Raw genomic sequence first — 21,180 nt, 5'->3', positions numbered from 1 at the left:
GCGGCACAGATATCCTTCACCATGGCCTCGGTGCATGCACCCCCCGCGGTTCAGCATCCTGGCGCGCCAATGCCTACTGGCGCGACCAAGCAGCAGGCGGAAGAAGTTTTCAGGGTATGGCTTTCTTCGATTATGCTGGCAAATCTCTCGACTTGACTTCTTTGTGCTGATCCATCCTGTAGAAACTTAAGCAGATGAAGGAACAGGGTGTTCCACCCACGGATCCCGAATACATCAAGGCTTCACAGTTCCTGATGAACTTCCAACAACAGCACAACATGCGACGTACCCAGCAGCAGTTTATGCAACAACAGCAAAAACAGCAGATGCAGAATGCGACCAATGGTTCGCCTGCCAATGGTATAATGCCTGGCCGACCTCTCCAGCAAGGCTCACCACAAGCGGCTCAGCCTGCATCTAGCACACTCAACGCATCCGCAATGCCGACCCAGAGTTCTTCTACTCCAATTTCTGCCGGCGCCTCACCTTCGACCGGCTCATCTTCGAATCACTTCACCCAACAACAACTGGGACTGTTAAGACAGCAAATCCATGCGTTTAAACTACTCGGAAAGAATGCTGGAGTATCGCTACAGCTACAACAAGCCATCTTCAACCAGCGTCAACGCAGGCAAGCGGCCATTGCCGAAACTGCTCAAGCAGCACAAGCATCAAAAACCAACCAGACCGATTCTGACCCCAACAAGGACGCGCAAAATGGACCCGAAGCTACAACCGAAGATGATGGTGCAGAAATTCCTAAGGCGCACGTGTTCAAGACGGTGAAATCTCCATATGGCACAAGCATGATTCGTCCTGAGATCAAGTACTTTGACCACTCGCAGCGAAAGAACAGATGGTTCATTCCCGGCGTCTTTCCTACAGGCATTGATTTCGATCACTTGCGATATGAGCGAGAAGTCGTTGTTTCGAACAGGATGAGACAGCGCTATGCCGAGTTGAAGAACCTGCCTGGTGATCTGGCTCACTGGGACTCCTCCAAGGAAAACCTGGAGGCTGATGACTCTCTCAAGCGTAAGGCCATTATTGAGATGAAGAGCATTGCTTTGTACGCTAAGCAGCGAGCACTTCGCGATAAGATCGGGCGACAAATGATGCATTATGATAATCTCGCAATGACAACCAACCGATCCAGCTATCGCCGAATGAAGAAGCAAAATGTCCGTGAAGCTCGCATCACAGAGAAGCTTGAGAAGCAGCAACGTGACGCCCGGGAGAACCGTGAGAAGAAGAAGCACACTGACTTCCTCCATGCCATTACCAGCCACCGAAAAGAGATTCAGGAGTCGGCTTCCTCTCAACGTACCAAATCACACAAGTTGTCTCGTCTCATGTACCAGCAACACTTCAACATTGAGAAGGAAGAGCAGAAGCGTATTGAGAGAACGGCCAAGCAACGTCTGCAAGCCCTTAAGGCCAACGATGAAGAGGCGTACCTCAAGCTTCTTGACCAAGCCAAGGATACCCGTATCACACACTTGCTCAAGCAGACCGACGGTTTCTTGCACCAGCTTGCCTCTTCCGTCAAAGCACAGCAGCGCCAGGCTGCTGAACGATACGGCGATGGCGAGGAGCTGCCCATGGAAGACAACAGCGACTACGACGAGGACGACGAGAGCAACAAGAAGATTGACTACTATGCCGTGGCACATCGTATTCGCGAGGAGGTCACCGGACAAGCTGACATGCTCGTCGGTGGTAAGCTCAAAGAGTATCAGGTCAAGGGTCTGCAGTGGATGATTTCGCTGTACAACAACAACCTCAACGGTATCTTGGCTGATGAAATGGGTCTCGGAAAGACGATTCAAACCATCAGTCTAATCACCTATCTGATTGAGCGAAAACAGCAACCAGGTCCCTATCTCGTCATTGTGCCTCTCAGTACACTGACCAACTGGAACCTGGAGTTTGAGCGATGGGCACCTTCTATAAACCGCATTGTTTACAAGGGACCTCCCAACACCCGTAAACTACAGCAGGATAAGATCCGACAAGGCGCATTCCAGGTTTTGCTCACAACCTACGAATACATCATCAAGGACCGACCTATTCTCAGCAAGATTAAGTGGTTCCATATGATTATTGACGAAGGTCACCGAATGAAGAACTCCAACTCCAAACTGAGCTATACCATTCAGCAGTACTACCACACTCGTTTCCGACTCATTCTCACTGGAACACCATTGCAAAACAATCTCTCAGAGCTATGGGCTATGCTTAACTTTGTCTTACCAAATATTTTCAAGTCGGCAACAACTTTTGATGAATGGTTCAACACCCCCTTTGCCAACACAGGTGGACAGGATAAGATGGAACTTACGGAAGAAGAGCAGATTCTCGTCATCAGGCGTCTTCACAAGGTTCTGCGACCCTTCCTCCTGCGTCGTCTGAAGAAGGATGTCGAGAAAGATCTTCCTGACAAGACAGAAAAAGTTATCAAGTGCAAATTCTCTGCACTTCAATCCAAGCTCTACAAGCAGATGGTTACCCATAACAAGCTTGTCGTTAGTGACGGCAAGGGTGGCAAAACGGGTGCTCGTGGACTCAGCAACATGATTATGCAGCTGCGAAAGCTTTGTAATCATCCATTTGTATTTGACGTTGTTGAGAATGTCATGAACCCGCTCAACATTAGCAACGATTTGTTGTGGCGAACAGCGGGCAAATTTGAGCTGCTGGACAGAATTCTGCCCAAGTATCAAGCAACTGGCCATCGTGTCCTCATGTTCTTCCAAATGACTGCCATCATGGACATCATGGAGGACTACCTCCGATACAGGCGAGTGGAGTATCTTCGATTGGATGGTACGACCAAATCCGACGAGCGTTCCGACTTGCTCAGGGAGTTCAATGCCCCGGATTCGAAGTACTTCATGTTCTTGCTTTCGACCCGTGCTGGTGGATTGGGTCTCAACTTGCAAACGGCCGATACAGTCATCATCTATGATTCCGATTGGAATCCTCACCAAGATCTGCAGGCTCAGGATCGTGCCCATCGTATTGGTCAAAAGAACGAAGTCCGAATCTTGCGACTTATCAGCTCCAACTCGGTTGAAGAGAAAATTCTTGAACGAGCTCGATTCAAGTTGGATATGGATGGAAAGGTTATCCAGGCTGGTCGTTTCGATAACAAGTCATCAGAAACAGATCGTGATGCCATGCTTCGCACCCTGTTGGAGACAGCCGATATGGCCGAATCGGGTGAGCAGGATGAGATGGAGGACGAAGAGCTCAACATGCTACTGGCACGTAGTGATGAAGAGATAACGGTGTTTCAAAAGCTCGACGAGGAACGGATGAGGACCTCGCCTTATGGTACTGGACCAGGCACCAAGGCTCGACTAATGGGCGAGGATGAATTGCCCGAGATTTATTTGAACGAAGGCAACCCTATGGACGAGGAGACTGAGGAGGTCATACTGGGTCGCGGTGCTCGCGAACGCACCAAGGTCAAATATGACGACGGTCTCACTGAAGAGCAATGGTTGATGGCAGTGGACGATGATGATGACTCTCCTGAAGCGGCTGCTGCTCGCAAGCAAGCCCGTAGGGACAGGCGTGACAACAACAGGTTAAAGAAATCTGCACTCCTCAACTCGATGGATGAATCACCTACTGGCAGTAGAGCAAGCACTGAGGAGATCGAGATCGAGATTGAGACACCAAAGAAACGAGGGCGCAAACCAGGTAGTAAGAACGAGAAGCGTAAGGCTGAGGATGGTAATGATGAGCCGCCTCCCAAGAAGCGACGTGGACCTCAAGGCCGGCCTAGCAAGGTCAGTCTCGAATCACGAATTCCAGCCCACCAGCGAGAAGTGCTGCAGAAGAGTCTTCGCAGCCTTTACGATGGTCTAATGACATTGGAGGTGGACGATATTGAACCCCCAGAGGATGACGAGTCGGATCCAGGCAAGCGTCTCATCATTGGACCCTTCATCAAATTACCCCCCAAGCGCGACTATGCCGACTACTACCTCATCATCCAGAATCCTATTTGCATGAACCGGATTCAGACCCGAATCAAGAAGGAAGAGTATACCTCGCTGAGCGGACTGCGGAAAGACATCGAACTGATGATCCGCAACTGCCAAACGTACAACGAGGATGGAAGCATTCTGTATCAGGATGCTAAGATCATGAACGTAAGTGACACCTTGTTCCGTTCACACTTGTCACAATGTCTAACTGTATGCAGGAATTCTTCAACTCCAAGTACCAAGAAGAACTGGCAGCGCATCCTGAACTTCAAGAGCTTGAAGAAGGGGGCAAGGACAGTTCAGTGGCGCCCTCTGGCAGCGGCGGCACACCTCAACCCAGTGGCACTCGCATCAAGTTGATTTCAAATAGCGCAAAGGAAGCGAACGGCGGTAGCACTGCCGCACAGAGTGACGAGGAATGAAGGACGTGATATTGAGAAAACACAGTGCCCTTAATCCCGAAAAGGGTCACAAAAACGACCTCTAAAGTTGCATCGCCGTTGGGGGCGATTGTTTGATGATATATGCAATGGCGTTGGGCAGGACAGGTGTCTAAACAAATATGCGGTCGAGGGCAGAAGGGGAGATTCAATACCACCATAAAGATGCATGAACCGGAGCTCTTTGATGGGTTTGCCAAAGTACTGCTTTGGACTTTGGGATGCGTCGAGCCTGCAAGGGGCGGCGAAACTGCATTACATATTTAGATAAATTCACTAGTAGGATGTACTTTAATAGAAGCTTGACATGTTGTCACTTTCATCTGGTGGAATATTCGACAACGCTCTATGGTGACTATGAATGAAGTAAATCTTGTAGACGTTTGAGACAAAATGTTTGACAGTTTCAGTTACATAAAGTCAGGTGTTCTGAGTGTGGCCTTTGCCAACTCAGCTCAACGAGACATGACCTTATTCATCACACATTTCCAACACAAACAAGCATAAACCTTCAAGTCGCACCTCCCTTTTTTGCTACATCGGGCTGGATGGGAAAGACTTCAAGATGAAGAAGACATTGCTTCTTTGTTTTATTCATGGTTTCAAGGTTTGTCATGTTTGCCCCTCCCCCGCACTCTCCTTCCTACTAATGCTGATCAAGGGCGGCGAAGACACTTTCGGTGTCGACTACCAGTTTACCAAGGACCTGCGCGACTTGGTGAGGGAGGCTCTGCCAAAGGTCAAAGTTGAGTCGATCGTTTATCCCAGATATGAGACCCGTGGCGATCTGGGCAGCTGCGTGAGCCGCTTTCGTGACTGGTATGTATTCACTCATCTTGCTTGCTATCTAGACTAGAGTCAAGGCAATATCGATTAATAAAATCGCCTGTAGGCTGCAGGACAAGGTCATCGACATGGAAGTTGCAGCTGGTACACCATCGCCAACGATAGATCCTTCAGTGCGCACCATTCTCGTCGGCCACTCCATGGGCGGCATCGTGGCGGCGGAGATGCTTATCGGCCTGGCCTCTGAGAAGCCCATCTACACCGAAGACGGCATTCAAAAATCCGAGTCACCTAGTTTCAACTCGCTCATGTTTCCCTACATCCAGGGTGTTCTCGCCTTTGATACTCCTTACCTGGGTATTTCTCCTGGCGTGGTGGCACATGGTGCTGAGGACCAGTATCAAACCGCTTCGCAAGCTTTGGGCGCCATCTCGCAGCTTAGCGGACTTGGTGCATCACTCTGGGGTGCTAAACAAGCCGCATCGCCCACAACAACCCCGGCTCTCCCAAAGACAGCTGGGGCTTTACCGGCTCCCTCAGCGTCTGGGGGCAGTCAGTGGCAAAAATGGGGTAAAATGGCCATGTATGCCGGCGCTGCTGGGGCTGTGGCTGCCGGAGGTGCAGCTGCGTGGTTGAACCGTGATCAGCTGGGCGAGGGATGGTCATGGGCGTCTTCACATCTGGAGTTCGTGGGATGCCTTGCCAGGGGAGAAGAGCTTCGCAAACGTGTGTCGTGCCTCCTCCAGTTGCGGGAGGAGCTGGACGTAGGTTTTGCGAATCTGTACACTCGTCTCGGAAAGGCGGCGCCATCAAAAGAGATCAACCTTGTTGGAACAGTTTTGGGCAAAGACCGGACTTTTTGCAATCTTCCCAAAAAACAGCCTGGGGGAGTATGGAAGGAAGCCATCAATGACAAGGCCAAAGACGAGGCCGGGGCACACATGAGTGAGTTACACATCAGACATGAAGAGTTGGTTTATGTACTAATGCATACACTCTCAGATATGTTTACTCCAGCAGAGAACCCAGGATATAATAAGTTGACCCAAGATGCCACCCAACTCATTCACGATTGGTTGCAGAACAATTGGTACCAGACAAGTGCCGAAGAACCACTGCTTCTGAAAGAGGCACCAAGACCTGAGGAAAGGCCTCTACATGTGGAGACGCCTTTGCATGAGAATAGCCCTTGGACTGAGGACAAACCTGCTACTGAAGATGCAGGCATTCAAGAGATTCTTTAACATGTTTTCTTTTTCTTTTTAATAAATGTCTCCCCTAGACTCTATGTATTACTGGACCAGGTAGAAGGCCCATATCATTTATCCTAACGGACGGTAAATCTGCCGCATTTTTGAGTCCTTGTTTATATTGTCGGTGACTTTTATCTATTGGGCCTTTTGACCTTGAGCCTTCATGTTGCGCATAACCTTGCGCCTCTGGGTCATCATGTGAGAGTACAAGACATATGATCCTATATAAAGTCAGTCCCAGGCTTCAACGCCAATATTTTTCAAACTTACCAGGGACGTAGATAGCCAAAATAGCCTGCAGAGCAAACTTGTACAGCTCATTGAGGTGGCCCGCAGGCGTGGTGGCCAACCAGATGAGCCAGCACTCGCTGAAAATGCCAACAGGATAGAGCACGAAGAAGGTGTTGTATCGTAACCAGGTAAGGAACTTGGGCTGGAAACCGGAAAGCGTGAGGGCGAAGAAAGAGTATCGGATGATCTCGGTGACGGACCAAGCGATGAGCATGGACGAGTAGAAGGGCGAGAGGGCGAGGAAAGGGAAAACGTCGACGACGGCCCAGACGAGGAGGAAGCGAGACGAGACTTGCATGAGCGTTGTGAAGAGAGGGGCGCGAACGACGCCTGATAAGAACCATACATGTCAGTATAATATTCTTGTTTTAGAGAGATAGATCGTACCGAGCAGAGAGTGCAATACTTCCAAGCCAGCCAAAGTCTGCGTCCACTTTGTAAATTCGCCAACATTTGGATAAACATACTCAGGCCCATGAAGGCCGAGCAGCATAACAGTACGACCAAGCACAACGGACCATAGGACGGCCGAGACAAAGTTGTAGAAGATCAGATAGGCCTTGTTGGCGGTTGAAGCTGGCTTCAGGGGCCGCTTGGTAGCAGCAGCAGCGCTGGCGGCCATTGTTGTAGAGTTTTGAAAGGTAGCGATCGAATAGAGGAAGACTATGGAGGGGTCCAGTTGGATTGAGAGACCAGGCGATTGAAACAGAGGTTGAAGCTTCGTATATGTACAGATGTTTAAGTTGGGAAAATAGTTAGATGTTGAGGAGGCCATTTTACTTTGACTGTAGCTCCTAGCTTCCCCATCGGGTTTAACGTGCTGCTGTCAGTACCTGTTTTGGCGGGGATACCTAGGGACGGGGATAGGGGATATACCACTGTAATCAGGTACCAACCCTCCTACCTAAGGTTAGTACCTAAGCCAATAAATACAGAATATCCATATTGTAAGCAAACTCCATTTCCATAATGTAAGTGTTAGTACTATAATGTTTACTGCTCCACGGTTAGAAAGGCTTGGTATGCCTAAAACTTGTATAGGAGATACCTAGTCAGAGTGGTCAAGCCTGGGGTCGCCTAAGATGCATATCCCAACAACCTAGTCATCTCTGTGTGCAACTGACTGTAACAAATCACCCTCCTATCAAGTTGATCTACAGGCATATAGATAAAAGCCATAGAATCATTTCCTTTCTGGAACCAGTCAAATACACCGAATCCATTTCTACATCAGTACGTAGCAGTCAATCTCTGAACTAGGTAGTCACCACTATTGATGCCATCATACTTCTTGTCCTTCTCCGTCTCAAAAGTTCCCGGAATAGCCTCGATAAAACTCTTGAAGTTGGGATTGCAAAAGTATCTGCCCTCGAATTAGTCCATACCCAAGGTGATGCACTGATACATTCAGAGACTCACGCAATACTGTAGCGTGGAGGATAAGATTCTGCCTCCTTCTGCGGCGGCTCGACAACTCTGTGGATAGTACTCTTGATCGTATCATTGCTCCATCTGGCGAGTAAATCGCCGGCATTGACAACCACAGTACCCTCGATAGGCGTTGCATCGACGAATTGACCCGTCGGGCTTTTGACTTGTAGTCCGCCTCGAACGTCTTGGAACAGGAGAGTAATCGAACCATAATCCTAGTCTGTTAACAACCTGAACTTGGTTACCTATACGAGAGTCACTTACACTGTGTTCTCCAGCTCTGACAGTGCCTGGGTTCATCTTGAAAACATTAGACTGAACAGACGGATAGTGCAACAACCGCAGCGTATTATCCCCAACGTCAACGAAACTGTCAAAGAAACCATCGTCGAGGCCCATACCAACAGCGATGGCTTTCATGACCTCGACATGCAACTGGCGGCACTGCTCAAAGAAGCCAAGCATGTCCTTTCGGAAACCCACAAGATCGCCACTCTCTTCAAGCCAGTGGTTCGGGTGTCCAGCTTCGTTTTCGCGGCCAATCTCAAGACTCTCTTTGATGTCTGGTAAAGCAGCGCGTATCTTCTCAACGTCGACCAGGTCGGTGAGTTGGCTGACTTTCTCTCTGCCGGGAGCTGAGTAGCCTCGGTTGGCTTCTGGTGTGGTCCAAACAACTTTCATCTTGGACTCAAGAGGTTGGTCAAACCAGCGCGCCGACATGTCAAATGCATGCTGTAAGTCTTTGGGGGCTATGGGATGGTTCCTGAGGTAGATGAAGCCAGCGGTCTTGAAGCCTTCGAGAATGGCATTTGCAGTGTCGTTACGTTCCGAGGGGTTTCCGGCAAGGAATCGAGAGAAATCAATAAGCTTTGGCTGGATTAACTGGCAAGAACTCTCAAGGTCTAAGTTTGACATACAGGAATTGAGAGACCCTCTTTGCTCACAGCAAGATCCGAGGTCATAGTATAAGTTGGATAATACAAAGTTGCCTAGATTTGTTTTTGATTTAATGAAAAGAAATCAGCTGAAATCCTCTAGAGAATCACAGCATTCAATGCAAAGTCATGTTATAGAGAGCTACATATAACTTCGCCGTAATACAACGGCACCTTCCATTTATATACAAACACTAGATATGCTTCTGGCATGAACTGATAAGCGTGGCGCTTTACCTGCAGCCGTTGTATCACCCCCCCAACTGCCGCCGATAAGCTGTATAGACGATACGACCGACGTACATAATCAGGCTGTGAAGCGATATTGATAATAATCATGAATGCGGGGTAATTCATGCGCGTTCCTCAAGTTGGGCAACGCAACCTGTTGATCTGCAACGTTGCGGCTTGTCCCGCCAGATAGTGAGGGTGTCCTGAAACTGTGCCACGGCTTGTCCCGCTAGATGTAGACAGGGCATTGAGGAGGTGGTATCCTGGTAACCTTCTTTACCTACACATTCACTCATAAGAGTCTCTTCCAGGTTTCAACACCCTCAGTTCCAGTATAGCCAGCCTCTCGTATCATTCATCTAATCACCATGTCGTCCTCTTCAGTTCGCGTGGTTGATATACACACGCACATGTATCCCCCCTCTTACATTCAAATACTGGAGTCTCGTTCCAACATCCCTCTCGTTCGCAAATTTCCTCAGGCATCCGATCCTAGACTCATCCTCCTAGAGGCCGAAGTCAAGGCTTTGGAAGAAGCGACACGAGACCCCGAAGCGAAACCACCCGGTCGACCTTTGACATCTCACTATGCGTCGCTTGCGCAAAAGGTACACTTCATGGATACGCATAAGATTGACATATCTGTCATATCCCTAGCAAATCCATGGCTAGACTTCTTGGACCCTTCAGAGTCCGGATCGATAGCAGAGTCTGTCAATCAAGAGTTCTCGCGCATGTGCGGCGAGCATCCAGGAAGGCTCTTCTTCTTTGGCACCCTACCTTTGACGGCAAACTTGGAGACCATTCTCGAGTCGATAAAATATCTCCCGACACTCAAGTATTGTAGAGGAGTTATCCTAGGCACATCAGGACTTGGCAAGGGTTTGGATGATCCTGACCTTCTCCCCATTTTCGAGGCTCTTGCCCGAGCGGATTTGACAGTGTTTCTGCACCCTCACTACGGCCTCCCGAACGATGTCTGGGGACCTCGAGCGAGCGCCGAATATGGCCACGTCCTTCCCCTGGCTCTTGGCTTTCCCATGGAGACAACCATTGCTGTTGCCAGGATGTACCTAGCAGGAGTCTTTGACAAAGTGCCAGAGCTGCGCATGATCCTTGCCCACAGTGGCGGAACACTTCCTTTCCTTGCCGGTAGGATCGAAAGCTGCATTATGCATGACGGGCAATTTCTCCGGGAGGGAAAACTTTCCAAGGACCGTCGAACAGTGTGGGACGTACTGAAAGAGCAGATATATCTTGACGCCGTCATCTACTCGGATGTTGGTCTCAAAGCAGCCATCCAGGCCAGTGGCCCGGACAGACTCATGTTTGGAACCGATCACCCTTTCTTTCCACCTCTTACAAGTGACGAGCAAGGCGAATGGGAGAGCGTGAGCCTGAACGCAGAAGCTGTTGCTCGTGCAGTTGGACAAGGCACGGAGGACTGCGAAAACGTCATGGGAATGAACGCAGTCAAGATATTGCGGCTTGACAGTGAATCATGATTCTAAATGTATAGTATTAGCACAAGATAGAAACGCCTGAATGGCGTATAGACAAGGCTACCGACCTAACCCCAATTCATTTCCCATAAAGCGCTCCAAATCAAGATATAGATGGCTGCTCGGCAAATCGCACTTCAGCCTGGTGAATTCTCGTCTTTGCTTCGAGTAGACCTTGTTCTGCTTGTTGGTACTCTTCCGGCGTTGCATGATTCTTTTGTAGGTTCTTGACGGCCTGAACCGCACGCAGCTTGTCGCAAACTAACTCCCAGTAAAGTTTCTGTTCTGTGCCGAAATCCACCGAGTAATCTCCTGGCACGTTCATGGCACCGTTGACTGGGCCAGGCGCTGGCTTGCCATCTGTAGCTTCTGCGGCCATTCGCGACTTGCGCAGAAACTTCTCCCTCGCCTCATCCTGCTTCTTCTTCTCCTTCTTTTCCTTCAGACGTCTCTTTGCTTCAGCAAGATCCTCGACTTCTTGCGCAGCAGCAGCTTGACGCTGTTCCTCCTCCTCGCGCCGACGCCTTTGTTCGACCAGTCGTGCCCTTTCCTTCTCTATCTCATCCTTCTCCCGTTGCTCCTTTTCTTCTCGCTGAACCTTCCAGGCATTTTCCCGAGCTTCAAGATCGTCGACTAGAGCCTTACGCTTCTGGTCCATAGCTTCGCGCTCTTGTTTCCGTAGGAGAGCGGCCTTGATGGCGCCGTCGTAGGCGCCGCGCGCCCCGGGGTCGGAAAGGATATCGCGGGCACGTTCGAACTTTTCCCAAACTTCTGCGTCGAATTTATCGCCTGCTTTGTCGGGGTGATACTTTAGAGAGCGTTTTCTCCAGGCGCGGTGAATCTCCTCTTTGGGTGTGAGGGCATCGACGCCGAGAAGTTCGTAGAGGTCTTCATCTTTGGAAGCGTATTCCTGCGCATATTGCAGCAGGTCGGCTGATTTTGAATCCGACATGTTGATTTCTGTGTTTGCTGGGTGACTCGTGTATGGTGACCTGAGAGAGCGAGAAGCGAGGAATTTAAAGATTCTAGGTTTCTGGTTCAAGCTTGAACTTCTTGTCGCATCACGAAAACACGTGACCTAACACTTTACAGTTTGTAGCATTATATTGAATAATATTATAGACGAGCGATCTTATAGATACCCAATACCGTCAAAATTATCAATTAAATATGTATCTCGTGTTGGAAGAGTTGACCTTCCAGACTCTTTTCTCTTGACCCAGCTGCCATCAGGTCTTATATCCATCTCTTGAGTGCTTGCGTCACCTCTAAAAGTCAACAGTGTCTGCAAAGTGATAAACGTTTGGAGTTCCCGCCGACAAGCTAAGCAAGTATCGCTCATAAGGTCCCAGCGGTTCCTCAACCATAACGCGTTGCCTCTTATCAGTAGGGCCATTCTTCTCGCTTCCGATATATTCCCATACCCATCTTCCCTTTGACCAGTCATTGGGATGGCCCATGTTATCCTTTGCAGAATGTGGACACCAGCCCGGCTCCTGAGGTACTGGATCGTTGAACTTCTCTCGCGTTCGCTTCAGTTTCCACTTCCCGAGCAATGCTGGGCAGTCCCAGACATGCTCATCATCTAAGCTGAGTCCTTTACAAGCAAGCCGAACTCTCACTGAGCTATGTATACGCTCGTTCGTGTCCAGAAGATATCTTGACTTGTCGGATTTTGATCTGCGGTCAGTTGGTCTGTATAGACCCGGTGTGCGAGTCGTCTGACCAGAAAGCTTATAGAGGATACCTGGCGACTTGTTGATTGCTCCAAGCCCCCAGGGTCTGAATGGGCGGTTGTTCTCGTAGATGGGGCTCATCGCCCATTGGCGTGGTTTCTGCTTCTGCTTCTTCTTCCTTGATTTGATGCTTAGTTTTGAAGGAGTCTTGTGATAGTACTTGACATTTTGCACGAAGCAGCGCTCTAGAGAGGGCAGATCAAACTCGACGCCAATAGAAGCCAATTGATCCATCATCCCTAATACTTGGTTAGTATAGATTCGATATGGCAAGTTGGAGAACTTACAGGCAAGTGTGCAGTTGGCAATACCTTGATCCTCCCATCCACCACCAATATTACCGTGATTGCCAGGGAACCAGACCTGCCTCAGATCCGTTGTGTATCTGTTCTCAGGGAGTCTCTCCCATACTGCGGGCTGAAAGGGTGGGCGAGTCTCGTCCAAGGCAAGAGCTTGGAAAGCGTGCTCTATTCTGTCTGATAGATTTGTGTCATGCCACTTGAACGTGCTAAGTTGGTCAGTCTTGGCCTAGTATACTTAGGAAAAAGGGAGACTTATTCGTCATTATCGATACGGATTCCGAGTTTGTCCAACCAGGCAATCTTGGGGATTCCGAGACTACCAACAGTATCCCAAACGCAGACTGCTTTGATTGTGATGATCTCGTCTCCTTGGTCTCGTTTCACGCGAGTATAGCCGAGTTGCTCCAAGCGAGCTCTGTACTTGTCGGCAGCATCTTTTCCTTTTGGCTTGTCAGGAAAAGGGATGTTGGGGAATGGGTCTTCGTAATCGGCATCCATCCAATGCTGCATGTCCTTGAAAATGGGATAGAAGAACTCAACGCCTTCACGAGTAAGAAGACCGAGGTTACCTATCATGCCGGCAACAGAGCGGACTGTAAATGCACCTCTTGAGAATCCAACGAGGATGATTTCGTCACCATCCATATAGTTGGAACATATAAAAGAATATGTTTCCCTCATGCGCTGTGGGCAAAGGTTAGTTAACATCTATCTCTTTCTCGAATTCATACATACCTCGGCGAGACCCTGTCCGAAAGCACCTCCAGTAATACTGTCGAGCCTGTTGCTACCTGTGCCAACTCCTGACTCGTAGTTGACTACCTGTAGCTTTCCATCATTACATCTCTTTTCAAAGCAACGCGAGATGCGTGTGACGTTAGAAGGGGTTTGAAGAGATCCTTCCTTCTCGAACAGTCCAGGCTCTTGGTATCCTTTGTCACTGTCCATCCACGTTCCATCACAACAAGCGATCAATCGTTTGACCGTTTTCGGGATGGGTTCTGTAGTCATACTGGGAGTCAATGAAAGAATTCTATCTAGTTAGTTCTTCGACGCCTTATAAGTTATCACATATGGCTTTTTAAAAATATGAAAATATGAAAAACTGTTATGAGGATTCAGAAATACATTACAGAGGCGTCAAATGTCAGCTTTCAGGCCTTTTACCATCCATGAGATTAATTAAGCGACAGGCCAAGACTTTCCCCCTGTTCTCCATCGCAACATGACAGGGCTGACGGAGGTTTTACGAGATTAAACACTTTTCTGAGCGACGATCCAAGGCTAAATAATAAGCTTGCGGTCGTATTTCTTACATTCAATTGGGTAAACATAACCTGGGTCACATAAATTCGCTTTGCATTCCGCGAATGAACATGTTTATCTTTACCCTCGTGTTGCAGGCAGAAGGAAATATGGTACCTACTATGTAGGTTGGGGGCTGGCTCAGCCTATTGCTGACAACCTACCTGTAGGTATTATAGAGGAAAGTACAGCGACTTTTCAGCCGTTGTCTTAGGGCGGCTGGTTGCTTATGGTTTGGGAGCCTTGTTGATGATCGCTCTACTCCGACACATTCAAAACACATCCATGGCATAGCCACAATATTACAGAAAGGCTACATTACACCCTCATGAATGACACTGTTCTATATTGTTTGTAAAGGCTGCGTATCTATGACTGCGCCTTGATACAGGTACTGTCATGTAGATATAAACTCTTCTTCTGGATATATTTTTACAATGATACAATATAGTACACCACAGATACATACCTGTCATATTCTACTTTTGATGCCTTGAATTCTCAGCATCAAGGCCCTTCCTCAACCAATCCGGTACAAAGGCTTTGACCTTGACTCTATTCCGGTTCTCCTCCTCGCCCCAATCCAGTACGAACTCGTCCTCGGGATTAAACGCTCCCGACGCCGCATCGCCCGGCAGTGTAACATCAGTCATGTTCTCCAAACGACACAACCCGAGTCCAATGTTTCCCACGCCCTTGAGCCACTTGCCCGCGCTGCGTCCTCGCTTCTCGAACCGCCCAATACTTGTGTCCCGTGGTATCATGTCCGCGGTCACACTTTCGAGAGATGAGGATGCGCTGTCGGCGTGGTATTGCAGTGTTGTTGGGGGCGCATGTTCATTCTCGTAGACTATACATGGTAGAATTCGCTTGCGAACTACACCGCGGTGTCTTGTGCGGATTGTGAGTTCCTGGCCGACATAACAACCCTTGTGGAAGTCAATACCGTGCATGATATCCATATTTGTTTCCTGTGGAAGGGCATGCTCTTTCGAGATTTCGTCTTGTCCTTCAGGAATGCCATTGAGGTAGCGTCGTATTGTGTAAGCTTCCTCGGTAGTCTTTTCCAAGTCGGCTTGCGGCATGTTCTGGTCCAGTTGCAAGAGTCTGTATCCCAATCCTGGTGCTCGTGGGTCTTGTAGAGACAGGTTCGTCGACTTGACAATTGAATCCCAGTTCACAGCGTTTGAGTCATCCCAAGCATGCCAAACAGACGCTTCATCCTCACCCAGTAAACGCACCGTAAGCTTCGCTCTGAGCTTGTAACGCTTGATGTGCTTAGCCAACGTCTGTGCATGACCTGCGTCAACCTCAATCAAATACGCCGGGTCTTCGGACGAAAACCCCGGAGAGTTATGGTTAGGGTAGACAAAGACATCGTACAAGACTCTGCCTGTGGCAGTCAAGAAAGCCCCATAGAAACCATCAGTCCTCGGCAATCCATCTTTTGTCGTCACATTCGCAGTGATGATTCCCTGTAGAAACTTTGCCGAATCGGGTCCAGTAACGGATATGAGTCGTCGTGATGTCAAAGCCGTGAATCCCGAGGCAGGCGGAGGTGGAGGGGAAAGCGAAGTCGCAAATTGTCGCCGATGTAGCCGGTTACCACTGCGGCATAATGAGAAGCTTGACTGACTATGAGCCAGGGCTCTCCTCGGGAGAATTCGCATCGTGACAACCTGAGTGAGCGGGCGGGTTATAATAAGAACCTCAACCCGTTTCTACACTGAAGAGAGCGTTGGATTGATTTGCGAAAAGTTACATAATGACGTACTGACAGGTGAATGGTCCGTGCACGTTCCTTCTGATCCGCGGACTTCGGAGTTTCGGAGGCTTGAGAAGCAGAACAGACCCAAGATCTACACTTGCATCGTCCAAAATCCCAAAGAATATTAGGCGGAGGAGTGTATTGTTATCTGCTATTCCTAGTCACACGACAGAGGACAGGCTGTGTGGGCTGTGCAGCCGTAAGCAGCCGTGATGAAAGACCGCCATGGCTGCACCTCTCTACTGTGTTTATGCTGACGAGAAGAACTAAAATGTAGACAAAGATCGACGCTTGAGACAGCCAAGAGATGGTGCTTAGACAATGCCTCTCCGCATTATGAATGTGACCAGGCAGACTTGATAAGAGTATCCCATTACTCGCCGTATCCGCGAAGTAGAGGTCAGCAGCTCACACCGAGAGAGAGATAGATAGATAGATAGATAGAGTGTGCAACTAACTAACTATACGATCAGCAGACCCCTACCCTCTATTCGGCATATTCAAGGCACCGGCATTGACGGCTTCATTGAACTACTGTAGACTTATCATGCTTGTTCCCGGTAAACAAAGTCCTCTATGCCGAGAACCTCTCGGTAAGAAAAGAAACATGTCCGCCTCGGTCACACAGGCCAACTTCCCCAGACTTTCTTGGTTACTTTCGTTCTTCAACACCCGAAACCCCTGTAGCTGTAGCGCATCAGTGCTGGCGAACCAATAAGGCTTCTCTTTGACTTGTTCCTGGTGTCCGATTTCCGGACCCGGGTGTGGTCGGGTACTCGGAGGGGAGAACGCGGAAGCGTGTGGGTCATGAAAGGTCTCATGACCCGACCTGAACGGTTGGAGGACCGGCCGATACGACGTCCGTGATACCGTATCGGACCTTGTGTCGATTTTATCGATAAGGTAAGTAGCATTATAATGTACTGAACCTAGCATTATACTGGAGAACCTAGGCTTGCGCATCAAGTTACAGACAGATCTGATACAGTGAACACGCAACACAACACAACATAGCCCCATGGAAAACAATGCAATGCATGCAATACAATGGATCTATGAATAATCGGCACAATTATTGCTTGCGCGTATGTTACGAGTTTCTACCGATTCATCATCGTTCGATTGATACTATTGTTCGTGCCTAGACACTAAAAGCACAAGTTAAGGGGCATGCTATGTTACTACTATCTATAGAATACCTGCTTCATCGGTATGTACGCGTATACCGCATCGATAACCAGAAAAAACAGGGGGCTATGGCCTTATCAATCTCATGATCACAGGGACACAGATCACATCTAGAATTATTAACCCCAGTTTTCGTATTCATCTCCCAACCCCCCCTTCAATCCCAGAAAAGATCGACTCTTAGCTTGACTGGCACTGGTTGACTTCCGAACACGAACATCAAACCAGATATGACAGTAGTTGTTGAGAAAGAAGTCATGCATAAAATGATAGTAAAAACAATTGCCAACAAAGCCTACTAGACAAGTTCGCTTAGGTATGAAGTTTGACAATTCACCCTTTACCGCCCTTTACAATCATCTCTACCAAGCCCATCTACACCAAAGTAATATCTGTGTAGGGGGCTGGCTGGCTGGACACTTAACTAGGGCTACTCAACTAGGCACATATGTTCCGTTTCCCCAGCTGCGTCTAGAAAAGGTGTACCAGGCCAGGTCCCATTGCTTCTGGGGGCGGCTGTTGTCTGCGCTGCGCTGCGCTGCGCTGCCAGGTCAGCCCATCGGTGAGCAGCGACACGCCCAAGCGGTCAGTAGACAATTCAGCCTTCAGCAACGCCAACAAATATGCCCTTGCATGATAGTTACGGTAAGACAGGTATATGAGGAGTGTGTGCCTGGGATTATGGGGCCGGAAAGGCTAACGAAAAGCCAAGATGGCAATAAACACTCCCTAGTGGACGTCAACTTGGAAACGTGTCTATCATCGGGAGGATTGAGACGAATGAAAAAGAAATTTCATGTCGTTTCTGTTTCTCTGTGCCGTCTCGCTTTGATCCTGATCCATTATGATCCATCCAGACAGACATGAAGGAATCCATATTGGGTCGGTCTCGGTCTGTTTCTGTGTCTCTGCCCAAGGTGGTTGATAATTCATACCAAGTGACAAACGAATGGAGTCACGTCCCATCGTAAAGAGTTTTTTTAAACAATTAAATTGAAATGTGAAAGCGGAGTTTTGTGAATCCATCCAAGTCATCCGTCCAACCCACGCCCCTTGGGACTTTGTTATGTGATGGGGCCAATCCTGGTTTGTGATTCACGATTTACATATAATGGTTCTCATTCTAAAAAGAAATTTTCAGCCTCTTCCCACTTGAGATCCAGTTTTTGACTCCATTTACCGGCTCGATGCGGCGCATGGTGGAGAAGAAAGAATCATGAACTACTAAGTCAGTGCTTCAAGTCCAAGCATGTGCGAGACCAAGCAAAAATCTCATGTAAAATATCAATTGTTGGGCATAGATTAAAAAATATTCTGACGACTTCGCCAAGACCTAACAAGTCAGGGAGGCAACGGGAACGGCAGTGCAAAAGCAAAAGCAAAAGCAAACCAAAGGGTCAAAAAGGCGGACGGACATGAGCGAAATGACGGCGGTTTCGCCATGTATAATCTTATTGCCTTTTTTTCCCTTCTAATTTAGGTCATATTGGGCGTTGACTTTGCCAGCCATTTCTTTCTAAAAGATTGATTCTTTGTAATCTCTGAAACAACTGGACTTTGTCATAATCAATTCCTCAAAGAGCCCAGTCATACATGCGGAGTGTGAAAAGAAGGACTTGTATTTCCGCTGACAAAACTTTCAACCGTTGTGTCCCAATATGAATCGTATACGGGTCGTGATTCGCCATCTTGTTGACCTTGACCCTGATGGGTGGGACGTCAAGGTCTTGTCAAAGACTTGAACTTGAGTTTTCATGATGGAGCGGGCCTCGCTGATGAATTATTCTCCAAGGGTGTTGGTCTAGTGTCGCATGCCTTTGATTCTGTGCCGCTCGTTGGTCCAGAGACAAGACAAGACACACTCACCCCCTTCGATCGGCCTTGGGTTGAGCCCGATCCCGATAAACAAATGGTCAAGAGTTTTTGCCGCTGATAAGGAATCCTGGTGACTATCAGCGGCCGGACAAGTGATGATATGGCGTCAATGCCGGCTACTATGAGAAACTCCTGGCCCGAGGTTAATGTTAACATCACGATACCATATCAAAGAAGCATGAGATTCACAGTTTGTCAAAATGAAGAGACGATCAAGTGATTGTTTTTTGAATGTTTTATCATTTGTTTTTTTGACTCGATTAAAAGTCTCTTTTTGAACTATCTATCTGATCGGCTGCCACTCAACCTTCCATTGGGAGCGGCACCTAACCATGATTTGATCCAATTCCTCATTGCCTGGTACAATTCTCTGTCTTTCTTTATTCCTTCAATAGTGGTAGAGTGGTGAAAATCCGTATAAGTCGTATCCTTTAAATATGAAAAATAATATGCTTTTTTTGCTGTATCCCAAAATCCCATTGTTGTGGTATCCCTTTGTATAACAAAAAACGCCAGTGTAATGCCCGCCATATCGCTTTGTGTATGAAACAAGTCGCTAAAGAAAATCACAATTCATTCATAAGACGCAGAGTCAGAGTAAAACCCCTTGCTTTAGTAGACCGAGATGGCCGACACAAGCCTCGCGGGACTGCGAGGTGGAAGGTAGTACTCCTCTTCGTAGAGTGAGTTGGATTCTTCTTGTTGTTGTTGAGATTGCTTCTTGGCGTCCTTCTCGTTGAATGTGAGAATGGCTTGAGGAGGCGAGGGGGGCATTGAGTCCTCGTCGGAAGAGTCTGAGTCGTGATCGACAAGCTCGGGTGGTGAGCTGGAGTGAGAAGGTGTTCGGACAAGCTCGAGCTGAGCGTAGTCCTCCTCGAGATCATCCTCCTCCATGTCGTCTTCGATCTCGATGTGGCTAATTCGGGGGCTCGTGGGCTTGGTGGGAAGAGAAGGAGTGTTGGACATCTCAATGTCCTCATCCTCAGAGTCGTAGTCGTCAGAGTCAGAAGAGTCAGAGTCGTAGTCATCCTCGTCCTCTTCCTGGACAACCTCATCGGCCCACTGCACTCGTCGTTCTTGTTGGGCGTTGTTGGCTCCTCGGACAGACTGGTTGAACCAACGTTCTTGTTCACGCTCAGCATCGGCAAGCTCAAGCATCAGAGAGTCGAGAAGGTTGGCGTGGCCGACGAGAAGGCGGAGGTCGTGATCAGGCTGGGCAGCCTCTCGAGAAAGCTTGGCCCGAGCCTTGTGGGCGAGGTAGTAAGTTTGTGTGACGGACATGTTCTTCTTGAGTGTGGACTGGCGAAGAGAAGAAGTCTTTGAAGTTGTAGTTGTCGACATTGTGAGTAGAGGGTCCAGGGTGTATATATGTATGTTGTGAGTCAAGGCAACGATCCCGATTGCGGCAGGCTTGAATTAGCGGCCGGGGTGTGTTCGGTGGTGACAATGACTTGATAGATTGTGTGATAAGGGACTAGCACTATGAGTCCTTGGTAGTAGATAAGATGAAACAGACTGTAAGAGCCAAGACTGTGGAGAAGATGTGATGATCTTGTAAATCTTTGGTTAACTGTTGTTGTTGCTGTTAATGATGGGAGACGAGATGGATCTTGGAACGGGGGGGAAGCGAATCTTTTAATTCGAGTTGATCCTTTACGGACTTTTCACCTTGTCTCAAGCTTCCAAGGGCGTGGGCCATGGGGATTACCAGTTATGCCCGACACGCCGCTTGGCGGACTTTGCACACGCGGACCCGAGGAGTGCGAGAAATGTCCTGGCAGGGGTAGAGGCTCAAAGGGGGGTGTGGCTTAGTGATCGGTTGACAAGGATGGGGTTATGGTGTGGGTGAGCGGATGACTCTTGGACACCGCGAAGCCGCGAAAGCTTAGAAACCACCGACTCTTGACGGTACATAGATTTTCACATGGTCTCTCTACCCACTGCCATGTGCAGAACACGTATCTCATCGTCTCCGGCCCCGACCTGGCGGACCTTGCGGAGAGCCCATGTCAATGCTCGGGCTTGGGTACTTCGGTCAGGCCGCCAGATTACGGGGTCAGACCAGGTACCTCTCACGCAAAGTGTACCCGAAATGGAGTCGCGTTATGCCTTTATCCTAGGTTTCTAGGGTTTTCTTTT

The 21,180-nt window shown here is 48.6% G+C and overlaps 9 protein-coding genes across 9 annotated transcripts; 3 read left to right on the top strand and 6 right to left on the bottom strand.

The window, feature by feature from the left end:
• Nucleotides 1–21: 21 nt before the first annotated feature.
• Nucleotides 22–4,420, top strand: FPOAC1_011087 (uncharacterized protein; the record flags this gene model as incomplete). The annotated part of the gene is made up of 3 exons (XM_044855473.1): nucleotides 22–114; nucleotides 183–4,163; nucleotides 4,217–4,420. 3 exons carry the CDS (start codon nucleotides 22–24, stop codon nucleotides 4,418–4,420), a joined length of 4,278 nt encoding a protein of 1,425 aa, XP_044702786.1.
• A 583-nt stretch (nucleotides 4,421–5,003) lies between these two features.
• Nucleotides 5,004–6,468, top strand: FPOAC1_011086 (uncharacterized protein; the record flags this gene model as incomplete). The annotated part of the gene is made up of 4 exons (XM_044855472.1): nucleotides 5,004–5,045; nucleotides 5,100–5,257; nucleotides 5,331–6,169; nucleotides 6,227–6,468. The coding sequence occupies 4 exons, from the start codon at nucleotides 5,004–5,006 to the stop codon at nucleotides 6,466–6,468; spliced, it is 1,281 nt and encodes a 426-aa protein (XP_044702785.1).
• Nucleotides 6,469–6,612: 144 nt separating this feature from the next.
• FPOAC1_011085 (uncharacterized protein) lies at nucleotides 6,613–7,390 on the bottom strand (the record flags this gene model as incomplete). Its single annotated transcript, XM_044855471.1, has 3 exons — nucleotides 6,613–6,698; nucleotides 6,748–7,098; nucleotides 7,156–7,390. 3 exons carry the CDS (start codon nucleotides 7,388–7,390, stop codon nucleotides 6,613–6,615), a joined length of 672 nt encoding a protein of 223 aa, XP_044702784.1.
• A 608-nt stretch (nucleotides 7,391–7,998) lies between these two features.
• On the bottom strand, nucleotides 7,999–9,161 carry FPOAC1_011084 (uncharacterized protein; the record flags this gene model as incomplete). Its single annotated transcript, XM_044855470.1, has 4 exons — nucleotides 7,999–8,131; nucleotides 8,188–8,414; nucleotides 8,464–9,066; nucleotides 9,117–9,161. The coding sequence occupies 4 exons, from the start codon at nucleotides 9,159–9,161 to the stop codon at nucleotides 7,999–8,001; spliced, it is 1,008 nt and encodes a 335-aa protein (XP_044702783.1).
• A 572-nt stretch (nucleotides 9,162–9,733) lies between these two features.
• FPOAC1_011083 (uncharacterized protein) lies at nucleotides 9,734–10,870 on the top strand (the record flags this gene model as incomplete). Its single annotated transcript, XM_044855469.1, has 1 exon — nucleotides 9,734–10,870. One exon carries the CDS (start codon nucleotides 9,734–9,736, stop codon nucleotides 10,868–10,870), a length of 1,137 nt encoding a protein of 378 aa, XP_044702782.1.
• A 100-nt stretch (nucleotides 10,871–10,970) lies between these two features.
• FPOAC1_011082 (uncharacterized protein) lies at nucleotides 10,971–11,819 on the bottom strand (the record flags this gene model as incomplete). Its single annotated transcript, XM_044855468.1, has 1 exon — nucleotides 10,971–11,819. One exon carries the CDS (start codon nucleotides 11,817–11,819, stop codon nucleotides 10,971–10,973), a length of 849 nt encoding a protein of 282 aa, XP_044702781.1.
• Nucleotides 11,820–12,135: 316 nt separating this feature from the next.
• Nucleotides 12,136–13,916, bottom strand: FPOAC1_011081 (uncharacterized protein; the record flags this gene model as incomplete). The annotated part of the gene is made up of 4 exons (XM_044855467.1): nucleotides 12,136–12,842; nucleotides 12,891–13,079; nucleotides 13,178–13,589; nucleotides 13,641–13,916. 4 exons carry the CDS (start codon nucleotides 13,914–13,916, stop codon nucleotides 12,136–12,138), a joined length of 1,584 nt encoding a protein of 527 aa, XP_044702780.1.
• A 773-nt stretch (nucleotides 13,917–14,689) lies between these two features.
• Nucleotides 14,690–15,880, bottom strand: FPOAC1_011080 (uncharacterized protein; the record flags this gene model as incomplete). Its single annotated transcript, XM_044855466.1, has 1 exon — nucleotides 14,690–15,880. The coding sequence occupies one exon, from the start codon at nucleotides 15,878–15,880 to the stop codon at nucleotides 14,690–14,692; it is 1,191 nt and encodes a 396-aa protein (XP_044702779.1).
• A 3,773-nt stretch (nucleotides 15,881–19,653) lies between these two features.
• Nucleotides 19,654–20,382, bottom strand: FPOAC1_011079 (uncharacterized protein; the record flags this gene model as incomplete). Its single annotated transcript, XM_044855465.1, has 1 exon — nucleotides 19,654–20,382. The coding sequence occupies one exon, from the start codon at nucleotides 20,380–20,382 to the stop codon at nucleotides 19,654–19,656; it is 729 nt and encodes a 242-aa protein (XP_044702778.1).
• Nucleotides 20,383–21,180: the final 798 nt, after the last annotated feature.

The sequence above is a fragment of the Fusarium poae genome, chromosome 4 (assembly GCF_019609905.1).
Source record: "Fusarium poae strain DAOMC 252244 chromosome 4, whole genome shotgun sequence".
Lineage (NCBI taxonomy): Eukaryota > Fungi > Ascomycota > Sordariomycetes > Hypocreales > Nectriaceae > Fusarium > Fusarium poae.
The sequence above is the reverse complement of the archived record's forward strand: the minus strand, read 5'-3'. Positions and strand labels throughout refer to the sequence as shown.